The sequence below is a fragment of the Periophthalmus magnuspinnatus genome, chromosome 24 (genome assembly GCF_009829125.3).
Source record: "Periophthalmus magnuspinnatus isolate fPerMag1 chromosome 24, fPerMag1.2.pri, whole genome shotgun sequence".
NCBI classification, from domain to species: Eukaryota; Metazoa; Chordata; class Actinopteri; order Gobiiformes; family Gobiidae; genus Periophthalmus; species Periophthalmus magnuspinnatus.
In genome coordinates, this window is record NC_047149.1 from 1,625,227 (window position 1) to 1,644,914 (window position 19,688).

Sequence of the window (19,688 nt, forward strand, 5' to 3'; positions counted from 1 at the left end):
CCTGGCCTTCTTCCTACATGCAGGCAATGGCGCTTTAATTTAACCTTGTTGTCAGATGCCAAGTTTGTAGAGACTATTGAGAAGGAAATAGCCTTTTTCATGGACACCAATACAAATCCGGATATTTCTTATCTCACTTTATGGGATACTTTGAAAGCTTACCTGCGCGGTCAGATCATTGCTTATACAGCCAGGATGAAACGCAATTCAAATCGGGAACAAAGTGACCTTTTACGCCGAATAGGTGAAATAGACAAACAGTACTCTCAAAATAAAAGTCCTGACCTATATAAACAACGAGTTGAATTAAAAGCTAGATTCGACCTGCTCACTACCTACCGGGTTGAACAGTTGCTCCTGAAAAATAGAACCAAGTTTTATACATATGGAGATAAGTCAGACAAATTGCTACCTAATCAGCTTAGGGGTTTCAGATCCAAACAGGCCATTTCAAAAATCCAGATGGGCACTGATCAGGTCACCACAGATCCCATAGAAATCAACACGGTCTTCAGAGAGTTCTATACTCAACTGTATACTTCGGAATTCAGTTCGGATTCAAATACTATTCATACTTTTCTCGATGGGCTCGACGTTCCCACACTCCAAACAGACTTTACAAGAAGACTGGAAGAGCCAATTTCTGAATTGGAAATAGTCAAAGCCATAAATACAATGCAGTCAAACAAATGCCCTGGCCCAGACGGGTTTCCGTCAGAATTTTTCAAAAAAATTTCAAAATTGCTTTCACCCTTGTTGTGCTGTGTTTTCTCAGAATCCTGCAAATTGGGTCATCTACCCCAGTCCTTCTCAGAGGCATGTATTACGCTCATAGCTAAGAAAGGAAAAGACGTGACAAACTGTTCTTCATACAGACCCATATCTCTTCTTAATACGGACGCCAAGGTCCTGGCAAAAGTATTAACTCTCAGACTGGAAAATATCCTCCCGACCATTATATCCAAAGACCAAACTGGCTTTATTAAAAACAGGCAGTCCTACTTCAACATCAGACGTCTTTTTAACATCTTGTACTCTGCCCTGGAAGACCGGCCTGAGTGTATAATTTCTATAGACACGGAGAAGGCCTTCGACCGCGTCGAGTGGCTGTACCTTTTTGCTGTGCTGGACAGATTCAGATTTGGTTCCACCTTTACCTCATGGATCCGAATGCTCTATTCCCACCCCACTGCCATGATTCGTACTAACTTCCAACTATCCAGGCCATTCAGACTGCACCGCGGCACCCGTCAAGGGTGTCCGTTAAGCCCCATGCTCTTTGACTTGGCCATAGAACCACTTGCTATCGCACTTCGTACCTGCAGTGGTTTATATGGAATTTGGAGAGGGGGTGTGGAGCACAGGGTTTCGCTCTACGCCAACGATCTCCTGCTATATGTGTCAAATCTAAGTGAATCTATTCCTACTGCTCTAGCACTGCTCAATCATTTTGGCACTTTTTCAGGTTACAAATTAAATATCAACAAGAGTGAGCTGTTTCCAATCAATAACAAGGCACGGATTTTGGATCTTTCCAACTTAAACTTTAAAGTTGAACATGACAAGTTTTCGTATCTTGGGGTTATTGTCACCAAAAAGCACAGGGACCTGTTTAAAGAAAATGTTGCTGTTCTATTGAATCAGGCCAGGCAGCTGATGTCTCAATGGTCACCTTTATCAATGTCCCTAGTGGGCCGTGTAAACTCTGTTAAAATGGTAATCTTACCAAAATTCTTATATCTTTTCCAAACATTGCCCATTTTTATTCCTCACACTTTCTTTCAACAGCTGGACTCACTCATAACTTCCTATGTTTGGCAGTGCAAACGTCCACGGCTAAGCAAGATCCATCTCCAAAAATCTAAACTCCAGGGTGGCCTTGCTTTGCCTAATTTTCGTTTCTATTATTGGGTGGCCCACCTGAGATGTTTGGTGCATTGGTCCTACTATTATGATCAGCCCGACTGCCCTGACTGGGTTGCATTGGAACTCTTTTCAGAGAAACTGTCCCCCTTGGCCTCAGCGGGCTCTGCCCTACCTTTACCCTCCATTACATTATTTGATAATCCAGTTGTCAAACATTCTTTGAAGGTTTGGGGGCAATTTAGGAAGCACTTTGGTCTGTCCAATTTCTCACTCTGGAGCCCTATTCTTAACAATCATTTCTTTAAGCCATCAATGGATGTGGGTTTTTGGAAATGGCATAGAGAGGGAGCCAAACGTTTTAAGGATCTTTTGATAGATGGCACCATAGCATCATTTGCACAGTTGAAAGAGAAGTTCCACCTTTTAAATTCTGACTTTTTTCGTCATCTTCAGATAAGACACTTTCTTAATACACAGCTGTCCAATATAAAACCTGCATGCACTGTGGATGAAATATTGTCGTTTAAGCCATCCAAAGGCCTTATCTCTAAATTGTACAATATTATGCTAGACCTGAAAAGCCCACCTGTGGACACATTCAAAAACGCGTGGGAGGAGGACTTGGGTCTTGTTATATCTGATGATGTCTGGTCTTCTGCCCTCCAACTTGTTTATTCATCTTCCTTCTGTGCTCGCCATTGGTTAATTCAATTTAAAGTCGTACATAGAGCGCATATTTCCAGGGCCAGACTGTCTTCCATGTACCCTGAAGTTAGCCCATTATGCATTCGATGTGGCCTGACTGAGGCCTCTCTTGGCCATATGTTTTGGTCATGCTCACACCTGCAAACCTACTGGAGGAACATTTTTAACACTCTGTCCCAAATATTTAACATTAGGGTGGAACCAAACCCTGTATTGGCCCTTTTTGGTGTTTTGGAGGATCTTGTACATTTTAGTGCCACAAAAAAATACTCTTTGGCTTTTGCATTACTTATGGCACGCCGAGCTATTTTATTCAGGTGGAAGGACGCTAAACCTCCTTCACACTCACAGTGGTTACAGGATGTCATGTCCTGTCTAAAGCTAGAAAAAATTAGATTTTCATTCAGTCAAAATATCAATGTATTTGAGAAGACATGGGGCCGTTTCTTACAGTTGTATCCAGCTCTTTAAAAAGAATAGGTTGCAGCATAGTTGCATGTGAATGAATACAGCACCTGGTATAAATATTTTACCTGTGCGGTGACAGGGTGGGTGGGTTTTGTTTTTTGTGGGTTTTGTTTTATATTTTGTTTTGGGGTTTTGTTTTATTTGTTTTTTTATGTTTGTATTGTTAGTTCTTGTTCTGTTAGTTTTTGACTGTATTTGATAACTTGAAAATAATAAACATATCTTGATTAAAAAAAAAAAAGAACTTGAAAGTCTACAGAGACATTATTTTATTTACTGATCATCTAATGATGTGTCTTTTTTTTTCAAAATACATTTCTCATATTTTTGTAATATCAAGCTTGCGTTCCAGATTTTGTGTTTAAGCAAAACAAAAGTTTGTTTCCATATGAAAAGGTTAAACATTGCTGAGTTTTGGACTGTGAAATAGTTTTTTATTGTGGCCCACTGTGAATTTGAGTTTGACATCCATGATTTAAAGATTAAATAGAGGCACTACATCACAGTTTTTACACCGACAAATTGTAATAAACATTTTGAAATATCTCAGCAGAATGTACGGGAAACTCTCTATTAGATTACAAGGGTTTTTAACAATCTCAATTTTAACCCCATCAAGACGAGTTGGAAATACAAAACAGGAAGTAAACTTTGTCATTGCTGATTTGACACCTTTTTCATTTAAGGCAGGGAACAGACTCAACAGTCACATCTTTGGGGCTGAATAATGACACCAGTTTTTGAAGCTATTATGAAAACATGATTTCACTTCTGTTTATTTATACTGACAGCAGATATGTTGAAATTTGTGTTACTTTTTCTTTCATGTGAATAGGCCCGCTAATTACAGAGATATTAACCATAAACCAGATCAACAAATCACAGCTCAACCTGGTCCCGTATGTCCCAGGTGAAGATCGGCCTGTATGTTCCACATGACCCTCACGTGTTCCAGCCCATCGAGTGGAAACATCTGGTCCTGAACGCGGCGCGACTTGGAGCTCTGGAGATGAAGAAGGAGCTCGAGAAGCACGGGCGCGATATGAGGATGAAGGTAGGTAGGTAGGGAGAGTGAGGGGGAGGAGGGGCGGGGGTCTGGAGGACTAAAGGGGAGAGTGAGGGGGAGGAGGCACGGGGTCTGGAGGACTAAAGAGGAGAGTGAGGGGGAGGAGGGGCGGGGTCTGGAGGACTAAAGGGGAGAGTGAGGGGGTGGAGGGGCGGGGTCTGGAGGACTAAAGGGGAGAGTGAGGGGGAGGAGGGGCGGGGTCTGGAGGACTAAAGGGGAGAGTGAGAGTGAGAGTTTCCTAACCCTGTTCCTACATTCCATCACTTCAAATGAGCAATCGCAGCAGACCCTCCCTCCCAAACATGTCCCAAAAGATCATTCAAATAAGAGGCAGAAGGTGCATACGGGGGGAACACAGGGACAAAATTAAGAAAAACACAGCAGAAAAACATTACAAAGCATGAAGATGAAGGTACAGCATCATACAGGAGACAGGGACAAAGGGGCCCTGAATTGGAGCCTCTTTCTATTAATTTGTATTAGAGGGGGGCCTATGTGAGACCTCTTGCCCTGGGCCCAAGTTTCAGCTGATGGCCCTGCTCATCCGGAATATTTTCTGATAGATCATTGTTGTTTTCACTGATAACAAAGTACAACACTATACCATTTGTTTAAACATGGAACTTATTCATAATATTAAAATGATAATGATTCATATCCATAACATTTTAAACTGTCGGCAATTTGAATAATTATCATTATATAATCATTTATCGCAATTATTTTGGCCATGATAATCGTCACAAAATTTCAATATCGTCCCACGCCTACTCCGAACCTGGGGCCCAGAGCTGGGTCTGGTCTCAAGTACTGAAAAATAAAGTTGCACAAGTCGTAGGTCAAGGGGCTGCCACTTGCTTGTCTCAATGGAGGTGCTGTTGCTTTGCCTTGAATGTCCCACATTATGGCATTAACTAACCTAGCTCCATTAAGAGAATGTGATGCCAGTAGGTCAAGTTGCTGTGACTGAAGAAATACAGACTAGAAAATTGAAATGACTGGACCGTTTCTTTTATTAAACCATGTTAGATTATGGTTTACAAAAAAGAAGATATAAAATGATGATTTATATATTTTAATACTAAATACCCTAAAAAGAATAAGGTTTTCTTTAAGCAGCGACCGCACCAATATGCACTGTGTAGAAATGGTTCTATGGTGATTTAAAGCTCTGAAAGCCTCCTCGCTTTAGTTAATGTCTGAATTACCAACTGTCACAATTCCATATATGGCAAAATAGCGTAAGCAAGCTAGTCAGCCGTGGTGTCTGTGGAGGCTATTGTTGGACAGTTACAGTTCATTGGATGTGGTCCCAGTTTAAGTGTTCTGCATACTGTCTGCTTTAAACTGTTTAGATTATAACATTACATTCAACAGACAAGCCACTAAATTTATGTCTGCTCCTCTAAAATACTGAGCTTACCCAACTGCACAGTTAAGGAAAGATGGACCAAAAAACAAAATGTCCGCCATGAAGAATGACCTTTAAAAGAGAGAAACAAAGCTCTTGTACATGTCACAGGGAACAGAGGAGGTAAAGACACAGGTTTGATGTGTTTCTAATGCCCACTTGGGTTGGTGGGATAGTACCTGTGCCAAATATTTATTATATTTATCAGTTAAGTGGCAGTTTGTGTTCAGAAAAAAGCACAAAAATGCAGGAAATAGCTGCAAGCTCTGTTGTCAATATCTAAAATTCATTGTTTTTGTGATAGTTGAAACATTCATCTAACAAAATATATATGCTATCATTTATATTTTTTAGTCTTGCCTTGTTTACATTATGGTTGCTAAGTAGCAGTTATGGAATTACCTTCACATATGTCATATCTGCTGTTCACAATCAGTTGCAGGTTTCTATAGGTTTCTATACTGGCTTAGTACATAAACCAAGTACCGTATTTTCCGGACTATGTGTCGCTCCAGAGCATAAGTCACATCAGCCAAAAAATACATAATAATGAAGAAAAAAACATATATATTTATTTTACAAAATTAGAGACCAAGAACAGACATTTTATCTTCTATCAAATACTAATCAATAGTAATAGATACTCTTTTGAGCAGTATCCACTTACATGAACAGGACAGAATTGCAGCTTTCCTTAACAGTTTTAGTGTACTTTTGAGCTTCATAAAAACAAATATATACGATCTCATGGCAACATAAAAAGTACTATTATTCTGTATCTGAAATTACATTGTATTACTAAAACATGTAGCATGTTTTATCTTCATTGTGGTATTGTAATCAGTATTGTGTGTTGAGTCAGTTCGTCAGTACCAAAATTTAGTTCTTCATGCTTGTTTTATTTATCCATTAATCCAGTGGTTCTCAAATAGTGGGGGGGCGCGTATGACTCCGCGTATGACACTGTAGTACTGTACGCGCTGTACGCAGCGCGTACGCAGCGCGCGCACAGCAAAGAGCAGGAGAGAGCGAACAGATCGTGACACAGGGCAGTGAAACACTTTTGCTAAAGAGACACTATGGAAAACATTTTAACAGGGATGAAAAGAAAGGCGGATATAGACGGAGGTAAAGTCACCCGAAAAATAAGACGAGGAAGTCTGATGAAGCGTATTTAGCGCTTGGCTTCACCGTGACTCCGGTGGGACACGAGGACAGACCGGTGTCTGCTGTGTCTGAAAATGTTGGCAGCGGACAGTATGAAGCCAAATAAGTTAAGACGCCTCATTACACCTCAGTCACGCTGATAAGACGCTGGAGTTTTTTTCAGCGTAAACGTGCCAAATATTGCCAACAATCATCCCGCTTTGTAAATGTCACTTAAAGCAGCAAGCACTGAGCATCATGTAAGGTGGTGTACCAAATTGCTAAATTATTTGTTTTAATTTGATATTTATTTAATTTTAATGTAGTCATTTGATGTTTATCTTATTTTATTTTTTATTTGATATTTAATTAAATTTCATTATATCATTTCATTTATTTTAATTTATTTATTTTATTTTATTTTATTTTTTTTTTTGGGGGGGCGCGAATTTTTTTATTCTTTATAGGGGGGCATGATAGAAAATAATTGAGAAGCACTGCATTAATCCAATGTCGTTTGCAATTTGCTCAGATTGTTGCGTCACAGGTAAAAGCGGCAAAAAGTATTTTACTTTCCCAGCTTTTGTTTATCTGTTGATGATATTTTACTTGATAACAGCTGATATGGCAAATATTCAAATCTGTTTCAGTTGCTTCTGCGTTCCTTTCCCTCCAGACTATAGCCAAGACAGGAATTCCCTTCTTTCCTAATGTAATGTCAGGAATAATTTAGGCCACGAGTCTAGAAGAATGTGGGAGGTTGTAGGTTACTGGTTCAACTCTGTTCAGCTGCGTGTTAATGCTTGAACAGTTCTAGAAAAACATAGTATTTATGAGAAATTTGTGAGAAAATACAGTATATATACAAACTGTTAAACTAATATGAGAATAGCATTTCAGAATGTTTATAGAGATCTAAACGACAGGAGACACAGGGAGGCCTACTGACACACACAGAGGGCACCTGATACACAAGGACATTTCAGAACATGTTTGTAGAGGTTTAACTACAGGGTTAACAGCATAAGACCCCATGGAACGCAGGGAGGGCATCTGACACGCAGGGACATTTACTTCTTAGTGAGTACAGTAGATTACATAAAGAACTGCAGACCACTTAAACTATTCAAATCACAATTTCACTTCCATGTCTATTAGTACAGTGGTCCCTTGTTTATCGTTATCGTACATTCTAAAAAATAACCCGCAATAGGCGAAATCCGCATAGTAGGCAGCTTTTTTTTTTTTTTTACAATTTGAGCAGGAGTAAATTCTCTGATCTTCCAGTTGAAGGACAAGTGCTCTAACTACTGAGCCATTGTCACTCCATACATATGATAGTAGTAGTAACAGCAGTGGTAGTAGTCACAGTAGTAGTAGTAGTAGTAGTACTAGTTGCTGTAGTACTAGTAGTAGTTGTAGTAGAAGTAGTAGTAGTGGCAGTCGTACTAGTAGTAGTTGCAGTTTTAGCAGTAGTAGTGGCAGTAGTACTAGTAGGAGTCACAGTAGTAGCAGTAGTAGTATTGGCAGTAGTGGTAGTAGTGGTAGTGGTAGTGGTAGTGGTAGTAGTAGTAGTAGTAGTAGTAGTAGTAGTAGTAGTATACTGTATGTAGGTCAGTGTATTGCAGCTGTCTCATTCACAGACAGAGGGGTGTGTCTCTGAAGAATGTACAGTCATTATAAATAGAAATCACTGATCCTTTTACTGAAGATCACTGACAGTGTTATTATCACTTAGTATCTCTGCTATTTATGCTGTATTTAATGTATTTAAATTAGGGCTACAAGATTAATCGCGATTCAGTCGAAACAGAATGGAATGGACGAAATGAGCAAATCACAAAGTTTTTCAAGCACCATCATTTCCTCCTCAAACAACAAAATCTTCTGTCTTTCTGCATAAAAACAGCCAACCCTGTACTTTAGATCTGTACAGGCATGTTCAGATTTCAGTGTTTTTTGATGTTTGAACAGAATACTATTATTAAAACATAAATCTAATCACACAATGCTTGTCAGACAAATCTGTTGGATATTTTGCCCTAAACATTCAGCGCTACTTAAAATGTAATATGCTGCTGAACAGATTTTTGGGCTATTAACCCTGTTGTGAAGCTCTAAAAACACCTGGAGTTATGTAAAGTGATGTAATCTGACCCACATTCCAGTGTTTTTGTTATGGTTCAGTAGAGCATGGTTTGTGCCCATAGGAGACATGCAAGAGATTGGATCATTTACTCCTCTAAGGAACAACTACATCATATTTTTAGAGAATGAATTCACATAGATTTAGTCCACATTTTATTCTCTATCAATTCAGTTATGAGTTTGAGAAAGATTGTCACCCCAGTTTTAACGAGAGAGGGAGAGACAGACAGAGAGGAAGAGAGAGAAGAAAGAGCATTATCTCTAACAATCCATCAGGAGTGTGTTTAAAATGTGCCTGAAAATGTCTGGGTTGAGTTTCAGTACAGCACAAAACATAAATGGGCCATCAAATGACTTTAAGTTCACGTTATAACCTTGTCTTGTCGTTTTTATGTCACTTCATATAAATAGTTTTTGTTACAGACAGTACTTAAATTTTTTAATTTTTTTTAATTTTACAGACAAAATTTAAATTTTGCGTATTTCCAAAGCAACAATTGTGATGCTACACATTTTTTGATATATTGCTCACTCCTAGGGAAAGGGAGGGAGAGAGAGAGACGAAAGAGGAATCAAGGAAACCCAACCAGGTCTAACCAGAGAGAGAGAGAGAGAGAGAGAGAGAGAGAGAGGAATGGAGGGATATATAAAGAGACAGAGGGGTATTAAGTATGTAAGCTGAGTGATGAGGCATTACTCCCATTCTTCTGATCAACAGTCACACATGTTCAGTTCATTTGATCTGCAGAAGACAGACGACAATTTAAAATGACCCTAGAGGAGTCCAGAGCCAAGTGGTCCAAATGTTACTCAAGGGTCAGAGAGCTGTGGTCAGCGATAATTAATTTAGACCAAGTACAGTGGTCCCTGCTTTATCGCGGGGGTCACGTTCTAAAAATAACCCGCAATAGGCGAAATCCGCGAAGTGTTCAGTTTTAGTTTTTACAATTCTATATGTTTTGCAGCTGTAAAACCCTTCACCACACACTTTAGAACTTTTCTCAGACAGGCATGAACATTTTCTCACATTTCTCTCTTGTTTAATTAATTAATAGTGACTCTGATCATGCCTCTTTGTCCTGGTGCTGCTCTGCTGTAGTATCGATCCAACATTTATGTAAATTTGTCTGAACACATTCTGTACGGCACGGAGACTGATGGACAATGGTCTACAGTTCCTTAGCCAATAAGGAAGCAGAACACAACGCACGTTCATACACTGTAAAAAGAAGCATGCAAAATTGCACCCAAAAAAATCTGTGAAACAGCAAAATGGAGAAAGGTGAATAGCGATATAGCGAGGGACCACTACATTATGATAGTGTTGTCACAATGCTAACATTTCAAACACACATAAAAAACACAATTTAGACAATAGAATGACATTTTCAACATCAAATGGTAGTACTTTCTTTTACAGTACCATGTGTCCTCCAGGTAGGTTCCATAGTGGTCCATGGGAGTATACCATAGACTGTATATATAAATGGACATAGCTGACCTGCTAGCCGCCAAATGGGAAGCGCTCCTGGATGCACTTCCGGCTCCTCCGCCCCTCCTTCGGTAACTGCTGCTTTCACCTTCTCATTTACCCTCTGAAGTCGTATTTTGAGTGACAGAGGGTCATTGCTTCGATCTACCCACGTTTTTTGATGATGTTTAGTTAGCTCTCATTGGGCACCACAGTTTTCTGATTTTAACTATAGAGCAGGCACAAGCACAAGAGGTCTTCTGTGACATTGAAATCACTAAATATCTACCTTCATACTGTATTTCCTTGTTTTAGTATTGAACCTCTGATCCTCTGGTTGCTGGGTTTTCCCTGCTCTGTCTCTGTCTTCATTTTTAGCTTGAAACCCGGGTCATTTTCTTCTCAGCATGAGCCCTCCTAATGATCCCTTTTGCCTGAACGCGCCCACACACAGCAGAGCAGGCACTATACCTCCAACTACAACACAATCTCCTCAATCAAAACAAAGTCTCCATTTTGGATCATTTAGACTGAAAGTTCAACTGATCTATAGCACCAGATACCGCTGGAGCAGAGGTATGAGAACAACACATTTAAAGTGATCATCAAGGAAGGAGGATATAATATACAAAGGTTTGAACTTTGACAGTGTTTAAACAAGAGAGAAATGTGAGAAAACGTTAATGCCTGTGTGAGTGTATAAAGTGTGGTGAGGCGTTTTACAGCTTTAAAACAAATATAATAATTGTTAAAAAAATAAATAAAGCTGACTACTTTGCGGATTTCACCTCTTGTGGGTTATTTTTAGAATGTAACCCCCGCGATAAACCAGGGACCACTGCAAAGTAAATTAAACCAGGCCTGTAAAGATTGTCATTACACATACAGTAAATAGAACCAAATATTTCAAGACTTAATATAATGATCACTTTTGTAAAAGTGCCTCAGAAAGTGAATAGACAAACAGCATATGCCTGAAATCCTACTGTTTTAAATGAAAACGTTCCAAAATGGTTTCCACACAGATGGCTAACTGTCGCTTTAGGATCATTTCATTTAATGTGGCATTTTATAGTCACTCCCAAACACATGGAACAATTACACATGGAACCCAATCAGGTCCAGCCAGAACCCAACCAGGTCTAACCAGAACCCAACCAGAGCACAACTAGGTCTAACCAGAACCCAACCAGGTCTAACCAGAACCCAATCAGGTCTAACCAGAACCCAACCAGAGCCCAACCAGGTCTAACCAGAACCCAATCAGTTCCAACCAGAACCCAACCAGGTCTAACCAGAACCCAACCAGGTCGGATCGAGAGCCCAACCAGGTATAACCAGAACCCAACCAGGTATAACCAGAACCCAACCAGAGCCCAACCAGGTCTAACCAGAACCCAACCAGAGCCCAACCAGGTCCAGCAAGAGCCCAACCAGGTCTAACCAGAACCCAACAGGTCTAACCAGAACCCAACAGGTATAACCAAAACCCAACAGGTATAACCAGAGCCCAACCAGGTCTGCACAATATGAGACAAATACAACTTCTAAAAACATTTTAAAACGTTTAATAGTAATCCAAAGTTATTCCTAACAACAACTAGCATTCTAACTGCAGGAACTAGCACTTCCTGATTCTCGGATACAGACCCTTTAAATAAAAAACAAAATGTGGAACCTTTTTTTTTTTTCAAATTTTCAAATAAAAACCAACAAACCAACACCAAAATATGTCTATTGGACAGGAAGGAAAATCATGACTAAAATCATGCTTTTTTACATTTCAAATTTGTAGATTTATGTTGTTGTAATATTTTTATGTTGTGTAAACCATCATTAAGATTTGTACATTTCTGCAATAATTTCTGTATTTTCTGTGCAGATCCTGAAGTCGTCAAGTGCTCAGTCTCCTATCAAAGAGCGTTGCCGAGGGAAGTCTTTGTCTCCACGGCGACGACAGAGCGGCAGCCCTCAGCGACGGCCGACGAGGAGAGACAAGTCGTACGAGCACTCTAGAATATAGATTTATACATATCTATAGACATCTATATACTCATCTAAAAAGGACTGAAGTAGGTCTAGAAACAAGACTAAAGACTGATGCTAGACAAAACCAGGACTAAACCAGGGCTAAACCAGGACTAAACAGGACTAAACCACACCCCAAACAGGACTAAACCAGGACTAAATCTGGTCCAAACAGGACTTAACCAGCACTAAACCATGCCCAAACAGGACTAAACCAGGTCTAGTTGTGAGCCGTAGCCCTGAGACAGTAACAGGGAGCACAGCTGAATGTCACGAGTGTGGTGCATTCAGGGACACTTGGTCAGCACTGTGTCTCTATGTGTTACCATCAAAACAACACAATAACAGAACAGACAGACACAGATTCAAGGCTCTGTCACAGTGCTCAGAATGTACACGTGTCATTATAATATTTTTATTTAAAGGTGCACTATGGAACTTTTCATGTGGAGGTCTGCCACCTCCACATGAAAAGTAAAAGAAAATGGTTTGTTTCCATGGAGATGTTATTGCTTTGCCTGGAATGTTCCACAGTATGGCATTACATTGATCTATCTTGAATTTATTGAATTACAGATGTTGCTTAAAAACAGTGAAAAACATGCATTTTTGGTGTGAGTGGAGTCACCTCTTCATAGATCTGACCTGTAACTTGGCCAGGCAGAAGAGAGGGTCAGAGGAGGCAGAGGAGAGGGCCAGAGGAGCAGAGGATGCAGAGGAGAGGGTCAGAGGATGCAGAGGAGAGGGTCAGAGGAGCAAAGGATGCAGAGGACAGGGTCAGAGGATGCAGAGGACAGGGGCAGAGGAGAGGGTCAAAGGAGGCAGAGGACAGAGGAGAGGGTCAGAGGAGTAAAGGATTCAGAGGATGCAGAGGAGAGGGTCAGAAAAGGCAGAGGAGAGGGTCAAAGGAACAGAGGATGCAGAGGAGAGGGTCAGAGGAGCAGAGGAGAGGGTCAGAGGAGCAGTGGATGCAGAGGAGAGGGTCAGAGGAGCAGTGGATGCAGAGGAGAGGGTCAGAGGAGCAGTGGATGCAGAGGAGAGGGTCAGAGGAGGCAGAGGAGAGGGTCAAAGGAACAGAGGACGCAGAGGAGAGGGTCAGAGGAGGCAGAGGAGAGGGCCAGAGGAGAGGGTCAGAGGATGCAGAGGAGAGGGTCAGAGGAGCAAAGGATGCAGAGGACAGGGTCAGAGGATGCAGAGGAGAGGGTCAGAGGAGGCAGAGGAGAGGGTCAAAGGAGCAGATTATGCAGAGGAGAGGGTCAGAGCAGTAAAGGATTCAGAGGAACAGAGGATGCAGAGGAGAGGGTCAGAAAAGGCAGAGGAGAGGGTCAAAGGAGCAGAGGATGCAGAGGAGAGGGTCAGAAGAGTAGAGGATGCAGAGGAGAGGGTCAGAGGAGTAGAGGATGCAGAGGAGAGGGTCAGAGGAGCAAAGGATGCGGAGGACAGGGTCAGAGGAACAGAGGATGCAGAGGAGAGGGTCAGAAGAGGCAGAGGAGAGGGTCAAAGGAACAGAGGACACAGAGGAGAGGGTCAAAGGAGCAGAGGATGCAGAGGAGAGGGTCAGAGGATGCAGAGAAGAGGGTCAGAGGAGTAGAGGAGAGGGTCAGAGGAGCAGGGGACAGGGTCAGATGGAGCAGAGGAGAGCGTCAGATGGAGCAGGGGACAGGGTCAGATGGAGCAGAGGAGAGGGTCAGATGGAGCAGAGGAGAGGGTTAGAGGAGTGGAGGAAAGGGTCAGAGGAGCTGAGTAGAAGATGCAGAGGACAGGGAAAAATTGTATCATATATTTTTTGTAAATAGTTTATTATACACCCATATCACTGCACGTGTACTTAACCACACACTTTAAGCACACACACACGCTTTAATCACATCTACTTAACCACATTTTAAGCACACACACTTTAAGCACATACTCCGCTGTAGACACATTTGACTGTGACAGGACTAAAATCTGCTGCACACACACACACTTTAAGCAGACACACACATACACACACACTTTAAGCACACATACACACACTTTAAGCACACACACACATTAGTTAGACACATTAGTTTAACACAAACACATGAACAAAGTAAAGCAGACACTTCAAAATCACAATCATCTACTGTAATGTGAGAAAATACTGTACTGTACTGTTCAACTAATCCAAGGAGCACATGGATTTCACAACATGTCAGCAACTTAGCAGCGAAGAAAGACAAGAAAAAGAAGAGAGGTGAAAGAGAGAAAGACATGAGAGAGGGAACAGTGGGGGCAGAAAGAGGGAGAGAGAGGATGAAGGGGAGAGAAGAGAAAGAGGTAGAGAGAGATGAAAGAAGATGAAGAGTGGGAAGGTGCAGAGAATCAGAAGAGAGAGGGGAGGAGGGGGTGAGAGAAAAACAGAGTGGGAGGGTAAAAAGAAAGGAGAAAAGAGATGAATGCATGAAAAAGAGAGATAGAGGAGGGTAGAGGCGAGAGCTCAAAGGAGATTAAAGATAAGTTTGAGCTAAAGCTGAAGAAGTGACACCGCTGCCCTTCAAACTATCAACAAAGAGGGCATCTGACACACACAGGGAGGGCATCTGACACACACAGGGAGGGCATCTGACACACACACACACAGGGAGGGCATCTGACACTCACAGGGAGGGCATTTGACCCACACAGGGAGGGCACCTGACACACACAGGGAGGGCATCTGACTCACACACACAGGGAGGGCATCTGACACACACAGGGAGGGCATCTAACACACACACACAGGGAGGGCATCTGACACACACAGGGAGGGCATCTGACACACACAGGGAGGGCATCTGGCACACACACACAGGGAGGGCATCTGACACACGCACACAGGGAGGGCATCTGACACTCACAGGGAGGGCATCTGACACACACAGGGAGGGCACCTGACACACACAGGGAGGGCATCTGACACACACAGGCAGGGCATCTGACACACACACAGGGAGGGCATCTGACACACACAGGGAGGGCATCTGACACACACAGGGAGGGCATCTGACACACACAGGGACGGCATCTGACACACACAGGGAGGGCATCTGGCACACACACACAGGGAGGGCATCTGACACACACACACAGGGAGGGCATCTGACACACGCACACAGGGAGGGCATTTGACACACACACACAGGCAGGGCATCTGACACACACACACTGGGAGGGCATCTGACACACACAGGGAGGGCATCTGACACACACAGGCAGGGCATCTGACACACACAGGGAGGGCATCTCACACACACACACAGTGAGGGCATCTGACATACACAGGGAGGGCATCTCACACACACACACAGGGAGGGCATCTGACACAGGGATACAGGAGTATGGGAGGTATCTGACACTTTTTTTGTGTGTGTATTTTTCAGGCCAGCATCTGTGGACCGAAAACCTGCAGAGCTCAGTACACTCAGCGATGGATACCAAATACGGATTTAACTTTTCAATTTAAATAAACCGTCTTTTAAACAACACGATAAACACGACCTGCAGGAAGTGAAGACAGAATGGAAAAACTGAAGTAAACTTCAAATTTTCAACTTTTAAAATTTGAAATCTACATCTGCACAAAATGAAATGCCAAGATGCAACAGCACAAGTTTGGATTTTTTCTCAAAGTTCTTTCGTTTTTCTGGACTGTGAGGCTCTGTGCACAACAATGCGCGGCTAGTTTATCGTTAGCTCACTGTTCTCGTCTGTGTCACTGCCTGATTTGGCACCTTTTCACTCTTGTAGGCGTGCTTTCTCTGGGTTCTGTTGCTGTCGTCTGCTGTAGTTGCTCACCTTAAATATATTCAGATCAGTGTCTGACAGTTTCACAGAGTCTATTCTTAGAAACAGAAATGATCGGAGTTGACCAGAATTGTTAAAGTTAGCTGTTATACTTGTGAAGTCAGACTTAAAACGCTTTCAACCGTTTAATTAGAATTTAAACACATACTGTAATTATCACAAACTTTGAGCAAGTATTTATCCATAGATTGTATATACAACTGGACATAGCTAAGATGCTAACAACCATGTTTTCAAATAGGAAGTGAGCATGAGTGTGCTACAAGCTTTCACTTTCTATTGAACCATCTATTATTTCATTTTGTCCTTAAATCAAGATATGAACATTAATAACAGACAAATCAGGTGTTGTCTTTCCCCGAGGTCTCTTCCGCTAACATTAGCAGCAGGTTTGAGTGACAGCGTTGCTAAGCGCTCGCCCCCTGTCCATGGTGCGGGGGGTAGGGGCGTTACCTTCAACAGCCTTGTCCTGATTGGCTCTTTGGTTGCTATGATGCATATAGTCAATTTTGCATATGGAACTTCAGATGGAGCTTCAGATTCGCCGCTATAACTGCTCTAGCCTCGATGAGCTTCATTTGACTGGAGCTGAACACTTTGGTGACATCACACTCACTCAGTCCACTAGTTTATACAGTCTGTATTTATCAGTAAAACAGTTTATTCCAAGAGTGAATATGATCAAGCAAATGACATTTGTCTTAAGTCTGGTCACTACCAACAACTTGCTTTTTATTCATTTATTAACTTTAGCACGACTTGGCAAAAACTCCATAGAGATATCATTGAACAGGAAGTAGTTGTGCTAAAAGAGAGCTAGTAGTTAGCCTAGCATTGTGCACAGAGCCAATTAGCAAACAACAGAGCGAGGATATAGATTTGACCCGAAGAGGAGCAATGTGTTTGAAGATGATGGGAATATTTTAAACACGGAGTCGACAGAAGGAAGATAAAAGGACGAAAGAGCAGAAAAGAGGAGAGGAGGCAAAGAAGAGAGTGAAGAAGAGTGAGGGAGGAGGAGGAGAGAGAGAGGGAGCAGGAGAGCGGAAAGCGAGAGGAGCAGTAGGATTTGTTCATGAGGCCTTTCAATGACCATTATAAAGCTTGAAATGTCACACCTCAAATATGAAAATGAAACGTGACATTTTCCATAAAGAGCTTGTTTCATCATTACTGAACATTCGGAATTATAACGTTCTAACTCCATGGAATCATGCAGATGATGTGCCACTTTCAGAAAGTTACATACTGTACCTTTAATTGCATTTAAATATGTCACAATGGCATTTTAGTCACACGTCACTTCTTCTCAAATCAAGTTATCAGTATCCATCCACAGAACTGACCAAACACATGTTTCATTTGAATGTTTTTAAGCCTTTTGTACAATGAACCACTCTTCTAATATGTACTGCACACACAGTGTTACACAGTGTATCATTAAAATACATACAGTACACACAAAGCTTTCATTAACCACATTTTATTCATCAGAATACACAGGAAATGTTCCACATTGTCTTTTAAAATGGTCCATCTCAGAGGTGGGTCTTTACTTGAGCAACTTTTTAAAGAAATGTATTTTTCAGAGTAGTTTTTGGACACCATGCTTTTACTCCTAAGTGAGTAATTTGTTTGTTGAAGTAATAGTACATGAGTAAAAGTTGTGGTTACTCTTCCCACTGTGAGCGAGTCTAAAGTGACTGAAGCTTTATGTGACAATATGAAATGATTTGAACGTTTGTGTTTCTTGCAAAATACCAGATTTTGTGCATTAATATCATGGTTCGTACTTCAAAATACTTTCACGAATTATTATTACAAATTATAAATCAGATGTTACGTCCCAACAGTTACTCTTCCCAAATAATTTTTACTCTTACTTGAATTAATATCTTGGACCACTACTTTGTACTTCTACTTGAGTAATATTATTTTGGAGTAAGTAGCATTACTCTCTGGCCTGTGGTCCATTTACAGAAAACACATATCTTTCATGAAGCACATTGGGGTGTTAGCTTAGCGTCCTCTTTGGATTGTTCCATATTATGTGGAATGTGTCTGGTTCTTGGTTCACGTCTCTATGCACTCACAGTTTAAACCAGGACTAAAACAGGATCCAAGTCTTCCATTTCCAGACTGAAGGAGACGGGACAGAGGAGGATTATGAACAGAAATATCCCATAGACTCAATATTATGGACACAGTGACTTAAAACTGGCTATAAATGTCCACCAGGTCTGCACACTTTTAAAAAGTGTTCTAATTAACTATTTTAATTTGATATTTTGGTGGATAATAATAATAATTATTAAATTAAATATAATTATTTTAATCCATGAATCTATAAAATGAACATAGTGGGTTACAGGTAATACAATATTCAGTGGCCCTTGGGCCTTCAGTAATGTCCCACATTATAACATCATCTCCATACAGGCTAGTCAAACAACACTTTTGAGGAGCATTTAAAACCAATAAGCTTGCGCTGCATTCACAATTAAGATTAGCAAACTAAGTTCACAGATACTGTCAAAAATTAAATGCAATTTAAAGATGCCAATCGATTCTGCATTCCAGAATCAAGATCTGATTGTCCATTGAAACTGTGTCTGTGTCTTACAGTGGGCGGGGCCTGCTCTGTTTACTTTGAAGGCCCCACGAAAATGAAATTTGCCTGACAACACAAGCAGCTGAAATATAATTGGAGAAAAACTCTACTACAATAAACAACATTGGAAGCCACTCAATGAAGTAATATGTCATAAAGAGAATAGAGAATATTTTTGTTTACATATTTGTGAAAATAAAATAAAAATAAATTCACTTTTCTGAGCATGTTTAGGCCAGCAGAGAAGGCCTTGCTGGCCCTGACGGCCCGCCACTGAATATATTACATTTGACATGTTTTATGTGTATGTCTATGTTCAACAGTTACCATGGAGACACAAACACATTTTATGGAGCCTGTGATCAATTCATGGTCCGGTTTAGGGATTTGAAGTTTAAAAAAAAGGTGACAGTCACTAACTGAAATACTGTTGACTATTGCTAGCTAGCTCTGACTGTAATTTCATTTGAGAGAGACTTTGAACAGCTCTTTTGGTCAGATTATGTTAAAATAACGCTCATATTAAAGTCTAACAGAGCTTCAGACAGAGCAGTGCCTTCAGTTAGCATCACACCCCCAGAGAATGTTGATAACATCAGTATCAATAGTAATTGATTATTGAGTAATTTCTGTGCTTAAATGTTCAGATTGAAAATGTCTGCCTCCCTGGTGCTTCTAAAGTTAAACCCTGTGTTGTTATATGCAGTTTAAGGAGAGTTTAGCTAACGGTTTTTCAGTTTCAGCATACGTACAAAATGAAACTGCCATCAACTGATCCACTCACGAGGGACGAAACGAAAAATATTACAAACTTTTTGGACAAGAATTTTCATATCACCGAAACATATCAAGTCTATGGACAATGATCAAACAGACAATGGACTGCTTTTCGATATTTCACTTATTCTGAATACAAAAACAAACATATCCGAATCGATTTTAGAACATTTGACAAACT

The 19,688-nt window shown here is 41.0% G+C and overlaps 1 protein-coding gene across 1 annotated transcript in view; it reads left to right on the top strand.

Annotated features, from left to right (window-relative positions):
• The window catches only part of vash2 (vasohibin 2), a 52,380-nt gene extending 36,371 nt beyond the window's left edge, over window positions 1-16,009 (top strand). Inside the window, exons 8-10 of the mRNA XM_033990980.2 lie at window positions 3,950-4,093; window positions 12,164-12,282; window positions 15,696-16,009. Coding sequence (XP_033846871.1) covers window positions 3,950-4,093; window positions 12,164-12,282; window positions 15,696-15,765 — 333 coding nt within the window. The 3' untranslated portion in view covers window positions 15,766-16,009. The remainder of the gene's footprint in view (window positions 1-3,949; window positions 4,094-12,163; window positions 12,283-15,695) is intronic.
• The last annotated feature ends 3,679 nt before the right edge of the window (window positions 16,010-19,688 follow it).